The 14,188-nt window shown below is 37.3% G+C and overlaps 1 protein-coding gene across 6 annotated transcripts in view; it reads left to right on the top strand.

Moving 5' to 3' along the window:
- The window catches only part of FOCAD (focadhesin), a 318,435-nt gene that overhangs the window by 96,238 nt on the left and 208,009 nt on the right, over positions 1-14,188 (top strand). For all 6 annotated transcript variants that reach the window (XR_014293267.1, XM_082612332.1, XM_082612335.1 and 3 more), the window contains one exon: positions 8,496-8,753. Coding sequence is in view for 5 of the 6 variants with exons in the window: in XM_082612332.1 (XP_082468458.1) it covers positions 8,496-8,753 (258 nt within the window). In the remaining variant the exon portion in view is untranslated. The remainder of the gene's footprint in view (positions 1-8,495; positions 8,754-14,188) is intronic.

Raw genomic sequence — 14,188 nt, 5'->3', positions numbered from 1 at the left:
GTGCCTCAGTTGTTCTGTCTGCAAAAGCAGAGATTCCTCTAATAATGTATCATTAAATGTTCTGGCAGCAAAAATCCAGGCATTGTTAGGGATTGCTGGACCTGTTCCTTGTTTGATCATACAGCAGAAAGTAGCCTACAGGCAAATTGAATGTATGCTACAGTTTCCTCAATCCTAATTGTTTGACTAAAACTTTAAAACTTGAAATAGGTAATTGATTTGCATTAAGAGAAGGAAGTTCTTGCATCTGCTCTGACAGGACTACACACTGTGGCCAAAAATTTCTAATAGCCTTATACCTTCCCTTTTGGTTTGCCCATAGAGAACAATACTTGGATTCTGAATGGGGGTAGGGACAGGGCACTATGTCTGAGAGTTCTGTTCCTTTAAATTATGAGTGATATGTACTGAGGATCACCTTAAATCTAATGTGTAAGTACTCGGCTTACTATTTGTTCAGGTGTGAGTGAATCTTATTCATCAGCACTAATAGCTGGATTTTTATCTTCAGCAGCTGGTGAAGAGGGAGGAGGAAGGAATGCTATTAGGGTATAAATGCCTCCTGATGCTAGTGTGCTGCTTTCTTGAGCCTTTGAGTGGATATATGATCACCCTTTAAAATAATTTAAGCCACAGTTTACTGTTGGCTTTTCTTCTGCACCCTTCAGGACTCTAGATTCCAAACATACCTGTAAATTTAACTCGCCCCAAACCCTCCGAGTATCTTCCTGAACCTTTGCTTTTGCACAGGATGCTCTTTTGTCTCCTTTGCCTGATCTACTCATTCTTCAAGACCCAGCCAAGTGTTCTCAGCCTCCCTGAGTCAGAATTCATTACTCTCTTTCTTTTGCATCCAAGTACTTTTAGCATTACTCAGTTGTGTTGTGTCTTAATTTAGGGGGTACATATTTGTACATTCGACTATGCTGTGAGCTCACTGAGGGAAGGAATCTTGGCCCTTTTCACACTTTGCCTTTATTTTCTAAGCATGTTAATATTTAAATTGCAACAATTGTTGAACTTTTGGTATTTTTTCCACCGTAGGTGTTTCTGCATTATCTTTTTCAGCTGATTATAGATGGGAAAATTAAAAATACTTTAGCAGTTGTTAAACTGAATAGTCTATTTTCCACATACTTAAAGAAATAGGTAACTGAGCTTTTTTGTCTTATTTGTCTAGCTTATTTGTCTTTGCATCCTCCACACTTGACCTATTGTTGGCCGCATAGTAGACATTCAAGAAATTTCTGTTCAATGAGGAATGTGTGCTTCTGATACAAATACAAAAGATCATTTTACTGTCTTGATTTATTACAGAAAGACTTTGTTTAAAATCACAGATTTTTGTTGTTTATATTTTTATTATTTATTTTTAAATTGGTGACTCCGACTTGAGTGTTTGGTTTAGAAATAAAGCATTTCTTCAGAAGTACAATTCTTCTGATAAATGAAACCAATGGTAAATATACCGTACCATGTAGTTCTCTATTACCTATCCATTTCTGAAATGTTGATAACCATGAAATAAAACGTATTTTAACTTGTCCCAATTTCTAAGAATTAAAAAAGATATCAAGCCAGCCATTCATCTCTTTAAAATAAAAGATTAACATAATCTAATAAGCTTTTATTTATTTATTTATGGTGTATGAAAAACAGGATCCCTTTGGTAGCTGTTAAATGTGATATTTAAAACCACCTATTTGTGTTCTCCTAGGTGAAAAAATCAAACACTGGTTGTAAACTCTAAAGTCCTTAAAATCTTGCTGCCCCCTACCCCAAAGAATGTTGGGGGGAGGGTGGAGAAAGCACCAGTGTATGAGTCAGGGTCTAGTTAGGAGAGAGAAACCACGCTGATAATTTGAACAAGGAAAAACTTAATACGAAAAATTGTTAACTAGTAAAAGGTGTTTAATTATTGAAAGCTGTAAATGAGGCTCTAAGGAATATTGCAGTAACAAACGTAGGGAGCAGTTACTACTTCTAGGACTGAGGGAGAGTATGCAAGGGTGGAACTAAATGGATCTCCCCGCTCAAGGCTGATATCACAGCTTGTTGGAAAGATTGTAGTTATGGCCTGCTAGCTGGTGAAGTGTGTGCTGGGGGTGCCATAGGCCAGAGCTGGGTCACAGGAAGCCAACTGCTGGGGTCTCTTGCGTGGCCATGGGAGCCATGGTTGGGTGAAATAAAGTGGGAAAGAGACTTAAAAGCTAAATTCCTGCAATTATATAGTAGGGCAAGATTCAGCTCTGGAGAACTGTTTTAGTCAAGAGAAAGATTTAGAGACGGTGTGACTGAGCTAGGATTTGTCATACATTTATTCATTGGTATATATATATTTTTTTGCGATATGCGGGCCTCTCACTGTTGTGGCCTCTCCCGTTGCGGAGCACAGGCTCCGGACGCACAGGCTCAGTGGCCATGGCTCACGGGCCCAGCCGCTCCGCAGCACGTGGGATCTTCCCGGACCGGGGCACGAACCCGCGTCCCCTGCATTGGCAGGCGGACTCTCAACCACTGCGCCACCAGGGAAGCCCCATTAGTATTTTTTGATAACGTACTTTATTCAACCTTAAATAAAGTACTGTGAACTTTATTACCTTGGAATAAAGCAGTGCCTAGTAGGTTTCATTCACAGTTGCTTTGAAGTAGTATATAGTAAGCAGAAAGCATTTTGAATATTTGTCTCTTAAAAAAATAAAAATTTGTAATAGATTGTTGTTGTCCTATTTATAGCTAAAGTTAACATTTATTGAGCACGTGCTCTGTGTAAGAAGTTATATGGGTCAACTCATTTCTCACAGTAACTTTGAAATAGTTTTGTTTTGCCATTTCCAGCTGTGTGGCCTTGGACTAATGGTTGAAGCTCTCCGGCCCCTGGCCAGATGGGCAACAAAGCCCCTGCTTCATGGTGCTGTTTATTAAGCATGTCTTACATTCAGGCTCCATTTTAAGTGCTTTGCCATATATTAAGTCATTTGATTTTATCTCAAACTCTTTGAGGTAGCTAATATTACTGGTCTAATTTTATCCAAGAGTTAACTGAGGCATAGAGAAGATAGGTAACTTGCCAAGGGTCATGCAGTGGGAGGCTGGTTATTTTTTAAAATAGATTTATTGAGATAAAATTCTCATACATACGCTTTACTCATTTAAAGTACACAACTCAGTGGTTTTTAGTATATTTGCAGAGTTGTGTACACAACACCACAATCAATTTTAGAACCCTTTTATTACTCTGAAAAGAAACTACTCCCAAATAATATTCCGTTGTATGGAGATACCACGTTTTATTTTGTCATTCATCCGTTGAACATTTGGGTTATTTTAATTTTTTGGCTATTGTGAATAATGCTGTTATGAACACCCCTATACAAGTTTTTGTGTGGACATAGGTTTTCATTTTTCTTGGGTAGATACCTAGGAGTGGAATTGCTAGACCATATGGTAACTCCATGTTTGATCATTTGAGGAGCTGCCAGACTTTTCCAAAGCAACTGCACCGTTTTACATTACCATTAGCAGTGTATGAAGGTGCCAATTTCTCTACATCCTTGCCAACACTTGTTATTGCCTGTCTTTTTTATTATAACCATGCTAGTGGGTGTGAAGTGCTATTTTGTGGTGGTTTTGATTTGCATTTCCTTGATGATAATCTTATAATACTCATTTTACAAGTGAAGAAATTGAAATTAGGGAGGTTAATTAACTTCCCCTCATTACGCAGGTAATGGATGGTAGGATTGAGATTCAGATTTTGTCTGTTCGACAAATAGAGTTTAGATTTGCCTATACTCTATTGCCTCCACTTTGTTTTTTTGAGTTTTTTTTTTTTTTCCTGAACAGTAATTTATCATCTTTGTGCTGAACTTGGGAGTTAATAACAGCATTTCAGATTTACAGGGAAACAGTAAATCAATAGTAAGTTAAAGTAAACTGGTTTCTTAAAAGCTTTTAGTTGGAAGTTAAAAGGAATTAGATCTAGTGCTTCTATCATTGTCTTTTTTTTAAACTTTTTATTTTATATTGGAGTATAGTTGGTTAACAATGTTGTGATAGTTTCAGGTGTACAGCAAAGTGATTCAGTTATACATATACATGTATCTATTCTTTTTCAAATTCTTTTCCCATTTAGGTTATTACATAATATTGAGCAGAGTTTCTTGTGCTATACAGTAGGTCCTTGTTGGTTATCCATTTTAAACATAGCAGGGTGTACATGTCAATCCCAAACTCCCTAACTATCCCTTCCCCCCACCTTTCCCCGCTAGTAACCATAAATTCCTTCTCTAAGTCTGTGAGTCTGTTTCTGTTTTGTATAAGTTCATTTGCATCATTTCTTTTTAGATTCTACACATAAGCAATATCATATGATATTTCTCTTTCTCTGCCTGAATTACTTCACTCAGTTTGACAATCTCTAGGTCTGTCCATGTTGCTGCAAATGTTATTATTTTCATTCTTTATAATGGCTGAGTAATATTCCACTGTATATATGTGTCACATCTTTATCCATTTCTCTGTCGATGGACATGTAAGTTGCATCCATGTCATGGCTACTGTAAGCAGTGGTGCAATGAACATTGGGTTGCATGTATCCCTTCGGACCATGTTTTTCTCCAGATATGTGCCCAGTAGTGGGATTGAAGTGTCATATGGTAGCTCTATTTTTAGTTTTTTTGTTTTTTTTTCTTTTGTGGTACGCGGGCCTCTCACTGTTGTGGCCTCTCCCGTTGTGGAGCACAGACTCCAGACGCGCAGGCTCAGTGGCCATGGCTCATGGGCCCAGCTGCTCCGCGGCATGTGGGATCTTCCCGGACCGGGGCACGAACCCGTGTCCCCTGCATCAATGGGCGGACTCTCAACCACTGCACCACCAGGGAAGCCCTATTTTTAGTTTTTTAAGGAACCTACATACTGTTCTCCATAGTGGCTGCACCAATTTACCTTCCCACCAACAGTGTAGGGGAGGGTCCCCTTCTCTCCACAACCTCTCCAATGAGATACCACCTCACACCAGTCAAAATGGTTATCATTGTCTTCTTAACAACATGGATACCGAGGATGGTGTTCATTGTCTTTTGGTGATAATTAACCACTACCAAGCCTCTCAACTCTTGACTAGATTCTTCATAGAGGTGTAGAGTTGAAGGACACTCTTTAAGGCTTTATCTTTTCCAGTCTTCTGCTTCTGGTCTGGTGAGATATGTGTCACATCTTCTTTATCCATTCATCTGTTGATGAACACTTAGCTTGCTTCCATATCCTGGCTATTGTAAATAGAGCTGCGATGAACATTTTGGTACATGACTCTTTTGAATTATGGTTTTGTCAGGGTGTATGCCCAGTAATGGGATTGCTGGGTCGTATGGTAGTTCTATTTTTAGTTTTTTAAGGAATGTCCATACTGTTCCGTAGTGGCTGTATCAATTTACATTCCCACCAACAGTGCAAGAGGGTTCCCTTTTCTCCACACCCTCTCCAGCATTTATTGTTTGTAGATTTTTTGATGATGGCCATTCTGACTGGTGTGAGATATCTCATTGTAGTTTTGATTTGCATTTCTCTGATGATTAATGATGTTGAGCATTCTTTCATGTATTTGTTGGCAATCTGTATATCTTCTTTGCAGAAATGTCTATTTAGGTCTTCTGTCCATTTTTGGATTGGGTTGTTTGTTTTTTTGATATTGAGCTGCATGAGCTGCTTGTAAATTTTGGAGATCAATCCTTTGTCAGTTGCTTCATTTGCAAATATTTTCTCCCATTCTAAAGGTTGTCTGTTCATATTAGTTTTTTAAAAAGTAAAGGTTTGCAACTATTTCACGTCTGAAGATGATTTGCAACCATTTAATATTCAGTTAAATGTTATTCTTCTGTGTTTTCTTCTCTCATTTTTTTAATTGAGATATAATTCACCTGACATGAGCTTCTCTTTTATTTTTAAACACCTACTTTCTCCTCTAAAACACAGGGCCTACCAGCACTTTCACAGGTCCTCCCCCAGGCAGTGGGGCTAGGATTTGGTAGCTGGTGCTGAGAGAAAACCCTTGGTGGCACCTTTGCCCTGGGACTGTGCCAGTGGCAGCTGTCACTCAATGGGACAGAGAGGCCGTTCTGCGATCTCTTATTTAACATTGTGCCTTTCTCCTCTCCTCATTGCTCTTCCTTAGGAAAACAAACAAACAAAAAACAGAGCCTAAACCTGGACTAATACTTTAAGCAAAGTAGGATTACTTTTCTGTTTCACTATGTTTACTCTGTAATGTTGCTGCTTTTGACTCGAGTTATGGTTCATGGTGATTTCCAATTATTTTCTCTTATACTCATATCCAGCAATTTTATGTTTCTCTCCTAAAGATGACAAGGATAATATTTTTTTTTCCTCTGCAACTTCAGGCCCTGTGCTAGGTGCTTTGTGGGTACTATCTCATTATCAACTTCAATAATTTTGGCAGGAAGGTAGGCATTAGTTCCGTATTACAAATGAGGAAAGTAAGGCTCAGAGAGTTTGGGTAACAGCTAATAGCTGGCATGGCTGCGCTAAAGTCCTGGTCTTTTAAATCTCAAGTCCAATGCTATTTGTCATTAGGCTAAAGAAATTGATTCTCGTCTTTAATGAATTCCATCTTCTTGGGAAAAAAATTCTTACACAGGATTATAATAAATTAGGTATCATTTAATTTAAAAAATTTATAATTTTTAAAATAGTAATACATTAAAATGTTTCAAGAATTATAAATGGTATACAATGAGAAGTCTCTTTCTCACCTGTGATTCTGTTTGTCCAGTTTCCACACTCTTAAAATAGAAAATGATGATTAGTAGTTATTAATTTCTTCTATATTTGTCTAAATACTTTGTGTGTGTGTGTATGTGTGTACACACACACACACATATATATGCAGATACAAATATACGGTCTCTGTGCTTTCCTTTAAAAAATTAATTAGTAGCATTTCAGGCACACTATGTGTATCTTGTGTTTTTCTGTGTGAGATCTTTTCCTATCAGTAAAGATAGAGCTTCCCCGTATGTTTTTATCCTGGCATTTACTTTCAAATAAAGGTTGTCTTCATTCTTAAGCATATACTTGAAATAACTAAACACCTATGTTCTCACAAAAACTTTTACAGCAATATTCCTAGCAACATTATTTATAATAGCCAAAAAGTGGAAACAACTCCAGTGTCCATTAACTGATGAGTGGATAAACCAAATATGGTATATCCATACAGTGGAATATTACTTGATAATGAAAAGAAATGAAGTATTGATATCAGCCACAACATGTATGAACCTTGAGAATATGCTAAGTAAAAGAAGCCAGTCACAAAAACCACATATATTGTGTGGCTCCATTGTGAAATGGTCAGAATAGAAACAGAAAGTAGATTAATGGTTGCCCGGGCCTGGGGGTCACAGGGAATAAAGAGGGACTGTTAATGGGCACGGGGTTTCCTTTTGAGGTAACGAAAAATGTTCTAAAGTTAGCTGGTGATGATGGTTACACAATTTTATGAATTACTAAAATTCACTGAGTTATAAACTTTAAAAGGCTGGATTTGATGATGTGAATTATATCTCAATAAAGTTGTTATTAAAAAGTTTTATAAGGCTTAACTTTTACTTCTCATCCTTTCAACTGTTATTCTTATCCATGTAAGTCAGTCTCCAATAACAGGACAGTTATAATCTAGAAATTTCTAATTTGTCTCATTGTACTCTAAATGAATTATTTTTTGAGCAGGCAATATCTAATTCCTCATTAATGTCTGTGGCTTCTCCTGGGCCATTCGGGCACACAGCTTACATTGGCAGAGTTCTATCCAGTCTCTGACCCTGACTGCACCACTTGACTTCCATGAGGAGCCATTCCTCAGATTGACTTAAGTATAACATCTTCTTCGGGTATCATTTCAATTTAGAGCTGTCAGGCTATTTCTTCTTGCAGGAGTTATTCACAATTATTAATGAATTTCCAGGCTCCAGCTGAACCAACTCTGTTCCTATCAACAGACTGTCTATTACAAAAATGAATTGTCCTCAGTCCAAGTCTGCCATCTGCCCCGAGTTGCCTCTTACTGGTCCCTGGAGCTGGGCAAATACAGTGTTTTTTTTCTATCTTCCCTCTCACTGGTGAATACTTCTTAAGTGGTAATGGCTTTTCCCAAACTCTGTTGCCTCTGGGTTTTGTATATTGACTCTTTTTTTTTTTTTTCCTGCCTTAACTGAGAGCGAATGGTAAACATGAGGAAAATTGGTAATAAACTATTCTAGAGTTTCACCTGACAGCTATTTTCTTTTTTGTGTAATCCCATTAGCTTAAATACGTGCAGAGAGGTTTTGGGCAGGAATGGAAAATTTTGTATTCATTTTGTTGGAAGGATTGATTTCTTACAATGAAATATAAAAAATAAATGAATGTCAGAAATGTATTCCTGATGGATAGATTTATCTCATTTATTCATGCCTTTTTTTGTGTTTACTTTTCAGCTCTCCTACAAGCTTGTGTTCCCCATAACCAGCACGTATGGTTCAATATTTACAGCCTGGAGGATCCTTGAAGTAATGAGAGAAGAGTCTGCGACAAGTGACTGGTTAGCTTCCGTAGAGTCATTGCTTCCTATTACCACGGCTATCCCTGCGCATGTTTTTCTTCTGCTGGCTTACCTCCTTGTTGAAGATAAAGGACGAAATCTTCGTCAGATACTGAAGGTCACTACAGAATTTGCCCAAGCTGATTCCTCTCAGGTAAAGCAAGAAAATAATGGAGCAGTAATCGGGGTAAAGCTTAATATTGGAATTGTAGATTATTCTTTCATTGTGGATAATTTTTATCAGAGTTTTAGAGTACAGGTTGCTTTTTTTTTTTTTTTGCTATCTTTATTTTCCCAATTTTTTCTTTTTTCTCCTTACTCTGAGTTGATGTCTACTTCATGATGCACATGTTTCTTTAATGAAAGCACACTTTGAAAGAGAATCTACACATGATGCTAATCTGTTATTTTTGTTATTGATGGATTTGCTAATTTGTAATGCTTTCATTAACTCTTGCACCCTATTCCAAGATGCATATATCCCTTAGTTCTCATATCAATCTTTTAAGGTGGAAAAATTAATTAATTCAGAATAAATGGCCCTGTATAACAGGAATTAATCTCTTTTTAACTTCTTGCAATTTGATCATATTTTTATTCAGTCATTTAATAAACAAAAAAAATAGTGGGTTGTTGTTTTATATGGTACTGATCAACATGCTGATCATGTACCATATAAAACATGCTGATCAGTACCGTATAAAACATGTTAAAGATATGTTGTTTAATAAACATATTAAACATACTAAAGATAAATAATCATTTTTCCTATCTGCACAGTTCTTGGAGTATAATAAGATAACCATCAGACATTATTAATAAAACTCCCCCCCCGCCTTTTAAACTAACCATATATTTAGCATAGACACCTGTAATTTTTTTTCTATTGGATAGAATCTCTAGAATGCATTTCCTGTGAAGGGAAGGATTTTCTAACCAAGTAGGTATGGCATTTTTATTATCTTCTCTATCTTAGTGTCTGTGCTTGTGTTCTTTTTCAAGCATGGTGAAGAAAAAGTCCATCTCTTTATGGAGTGTTCCTATAGGAAAAAAATTTGGTGTTGAAGGTGGGATAAATATGTTTTTCTAGGTAATGAAGTTAATGTATTTGGAATTCCTTTTTGTCCCCAACTTGTCACGCTCATTCCGTTTTTTTAGGTAAACAACTGCTATCTCACAAAAGTTTTCCCTCTGACTAGATTTCTCTGTCTGATTCTGCAAGTGGATCCATAATGTATTCAGAGTACCTTTGCCTCACGTAACGTGAAACACTTCAGCTTGCTTCCTGCTTTATTTCTCCCTTCAGCTTCTGTAACAATCCTAATTCTACCAAATGCTTTTTATCACTGTTGACACCTTGTAGGATTATCTCTTTAGAATAGTTAATGCACACGTAATGCCTGGAGATTATCTGAGGAAGTCATACCGTAGGTTACCTGACCTATGTTTGCCACTGGTGTAGAACATGTGTTATATCAATGTATGTTTTGATACTTAGGAAATGCATTTAGTCTTTGAAATTCTAGGGTGATCCAGTATCCCTGTAAACACTTTTCATGTGTGCCATGAAATGGAAAAAGTTGGGAAGCACTGGGGTGACCATCCCGGTTCATTTCTTTATTCAATAAATGTTTATTAAGAAGCAGTGCTATAAATTAAAGTCAATATGTTACACTTCTGTTGATAATTTCTAGGAAGTTTTTAAAGAAGTGAGAAAAAACACTCCATGTAATTTTGCTTGTTAAGGTGAATGGTAGGGTAAAATGTTGAAATGTAGTTACCCAAACTCATGCAGAAGCAAAGGCAATATAATTAATAAGAACTTACAAGTGGGGTTATTTAAGTCTTTTGAAAAGGATAAAAGAAGACTAGAAGTAGGAGGTAGTTCTTCACTTTTCCTTATGAAGTGACCGTATCATATCATTTCTCTGGCCTTTAGCTACAAGGTAAAGCAGCCTGAAGAAGAGGATTGAATATTTTGAAAAAGCAATTCTCTAATTGTAACTGCTTGGTGTAGATTCAATTAGATGAGTTAGGGTTGAGATCTATTATTGGAGGAGTGTTTTCTGTTTCTTTCATTAAGTTGACATGACTGCATGAAATGTATTGTTTCATGTGTGTTTGTCCTTTCTTACCTTATAAAAAGAAGGTATATTATGTTTAAGCAATCATTGGCTCAAATTCATGGGGGAGTCAATACTAAAGAAAAGTCTTAGACTACTAATAAGCAGATACTAAGTAAATTGGTATGTAAGAATAGGAATTTAGAGGCTGTCTTCTACCTCTGTTTTGGTGGTCACTTAACCTCTTATATAGAGTTCACTGGCCTGCAGTATTGTGTTTGTGTGACACCATAATTTATTGTAAGAATTCTACTCTAAGACCTTGTGAGAGAAAATATTTGAAAAGTTTGAAAGAGATGTGCCATATTTGAAGTGTGTTTAGTGTGATTATGATTATTATTATTCATTCTAAGGTATTAATAGAAATTATTTTTGATAGTACTTATTCATAGTAATGCAAGTTATCAATATCAACTAATACTTTTAGCGTTAATAATGATAAGAAAATATACTTCTTTAAAAATGTGATTATTCTTCTTACTTATCAGGTACTTTGATGGATCCCCTTCCCCAGTGAGTTTTCATCCTTAGTCCCTCACCGTGTTCCCCTGTGGCATGCATTTTGTGTTGGGTTTAATACATTTAGGGCCATGGAAGTCTAATGGAGCTAGATAGTCTGAAGGGAACTTGGCCTTATGAGTACCATTTTAGAGTTAACTGGATACAGATGATGGTGTTAAAATAACTAGATAGTTACTCAAGGCAACAGCAATAAATTGACACTTGAAAAAAATAGTAAGGAACTTTTTTTTTCCATATCTAGAAATGCTGTCAGCAGTTACTGATAATCCATATAGTCTTCTTATCCAGACATCATGAGACTTAATTTGCAGAAGATACAGGCTCAGGTCAGGCAACTCTCAGTAAAAATTAAGTGCCTTTTCTTTCTTGGAAGGAATGTCTTAGAGTGTTCTGGGGAGAGATCCAAGAATGAGCATCCTCTGTGAATTCCCATGGAAGTCGTGAAAGTTTTTAAACACATTGATTTAGTTTAGAGAGAGATTTTCGTATCATGGTCTGTGCTTATAATATATGGGAACGCCATCTAATTCCTAAATTAGTGTTTTTTTCTGGAAATTGCAGATGATGGATTCATGTACTTTTTGGTTATGTTTATATAACAGTTCCTGCCTTTCTGATACTGTGAGTAATGTTTTTTTCCCCACAGTTTGATGTAAATCATTCATGCTGCCTTCAGAGATACCTGAATGACGGTTGAAGCACATGGCTTCATGGCTCGTAAACAGTAACGTCCTGTTGGGCTTATTGTTTCTTCTTCAGAGAGCTATTTCCTAACTCTGTGATTTGTCCAGATCTGGTCACATCTAGTTTGAAATCAGTGGTAGTGAATATAAACATAGGCTCTAATCAAGGGATAATGTGAACCCCAGGCTTAAATAAGGACATTTTCTAAATTTTAATTGAATGGTTTTTTAAAGGGCAATATCAAATCATATTTTGAACCCTTATTAAATGATTGGCTAATCTATGAAACATGATTGTGGACAGTTTGGAAATGTCTGAGACTGATACAGCCTCCTTAAGAAGAGGTTAATAACCCTTAATCAACACATGTTCATTGACTTCCTATCTCCCCTTTCAGGTGAGCCCAGCACAGCGACAGCTCACTAATTAAGAACCACGTCTGGCTCTGTGACCTGCACTGTGTGCCTCTATAGAAACTTAACTGGTGATAGCACCAGTTCTGTACCACTTTCCTCAACCCATTCCATATACCTGATTGTATCTTGCTTCTAAGACTCTCAGCCACCATTCCATATACCTGATTGTATCTTGCTTCTAAGACTCTCAGCCAGAAACCTTACTTTTTCTTCCTCTCTTCCTAACTCTCATTTCCCTTTTGGATTTTATGTTTAGTTCTTTGCCAACTCTTACCTTGGTTTCCAGTAATATCCCACCCATGTTTCTTCTGGCAGCTTCAGGTAAACTTTTCTCTGTGTCTGCGTGGGACTCCCCTGCCTTCCCCCCAGTTGCCCACATTATTACTCTGGCCCCTGACCCCTTGAGAAGAAAGGGATACTATTCACCTCTTAAAACCTTCTCTAATATCTATTGGCTTAGCTATATTATATTAGCTATATCATTGGCTAATTATTACATAATATTTAATATATTAAATATATAATTGTGGGCTTCCCTGGTGGCGCAGTGGTTGAGAGTCCGCCTGCCTATGCAGGGGACGTGGGTTCGTGCCCCGGTCTGGGAGGATCCCACATGCCGTGGAGCGGCTGGGCCCGTGGGCCATGGCCGCTGGGCCTGCGCGTCCGGAGCCTGTGCTCCGCCGCGGGAGAGGCCACGGCGGTGAGAGGCCCGCGTACCGCAAAAAAAAAAAAAAAAAAAAAAAAATATATATATATATATATATATATAATTGTTATAATAACCACTTATTATATTAGCTATATTATTATTATTTTTTTTTGTGTGTGTGTGTGTGTGGTACGTGGGCCTCTCACTGTTGTGGCCTCTCCCGCCGCAGAGCACAGGCTCTGGATGAGCAGGCCCAGCGGCCATGGCTCACAGGCCCAGCCGCTCCGCAGCATGTGGGATCCTCCCGGACCGGGGCACGAACCCGTGTCCCCTGCATTGGCAGGCGGACTTAACCACTGTGCCACCAGGGAAGCCCTAGCTATATTATTAACTATAGCTTCCCTCTAGCTATCGGAATTGACATTTCTCCACCTGAAGCATTATATCCTAGAGAATAATAGAGGTGTTGGAGGAGGAGGCTACTTTTCACATAGATAAGTGATTCTGCAAAAGACTATAGGTTATTAAATGCTTAATAGTATGTCATATAAATAGATGTAGAGAGAACACCTGACAACAGATTATATTCTCTTTTGGAAATCCAGGCTTCTTGTTAGTGGTTTTGAAACCTAAGAAAATAGGTTTTCTTTCTGTTTCTACCTATATTGTTAAGAGTTTACGGCAAGATTAAATACTTAGGCATCTGAATTGAACATTAACCATGAAGACGAGTAATTTTTAGATAGGCTGAGATGGTTTAAAATAAAATCTTACAATAGCTTAGTATTTCAACTTCAGTGGAAGAACTCTAACTGCTACATATAAGGCATAACAGTTTCTTTTTGACTAGTTTATAAAATGGAATATGCCAAAGAGGAAAAGTTTATAAACTTTGACTTTAGAGAACCACAAGTTCCTTCCTTAAAATCTGCTCTCACTGAGGAGCTTATCAAATTAAGTTTTGTGAAACCCAATGCCTCTTCCAAATCCTTGGTACTTGCTTGATTTTCTCTTGTTTGGAATTGGGGATAGAGCTGTGTTTTTTTCTTATTTTGTTTTTGCTTGCATTTACAACTCTGAGGACTTTTACTTCCTTTTTACCTTTTGGTTGTTAAGTCTCACTAAAGGTCTTACTTAATGGGAACAATTGCAATCTTTGATAATTTTATCTTATCCTTTGTAATGTTTTCAGGGC

This window comes from Mesoplodon mirus (genome assembly GCF_964341445.2).
Source record: "Mesoplodon mirus genome assembly, chromosome: 1".
NCBI lineage: Eukaryota > Metazoa > Chordata > Mammalia > Artiodactyla > Ziphiidae > Mesoplodon > Mesoplodon mirus.
Note: the sequence above shows the minus strand (reverse complement) of the source record. Positions and strands in the feature narration are given on the sequence as shown.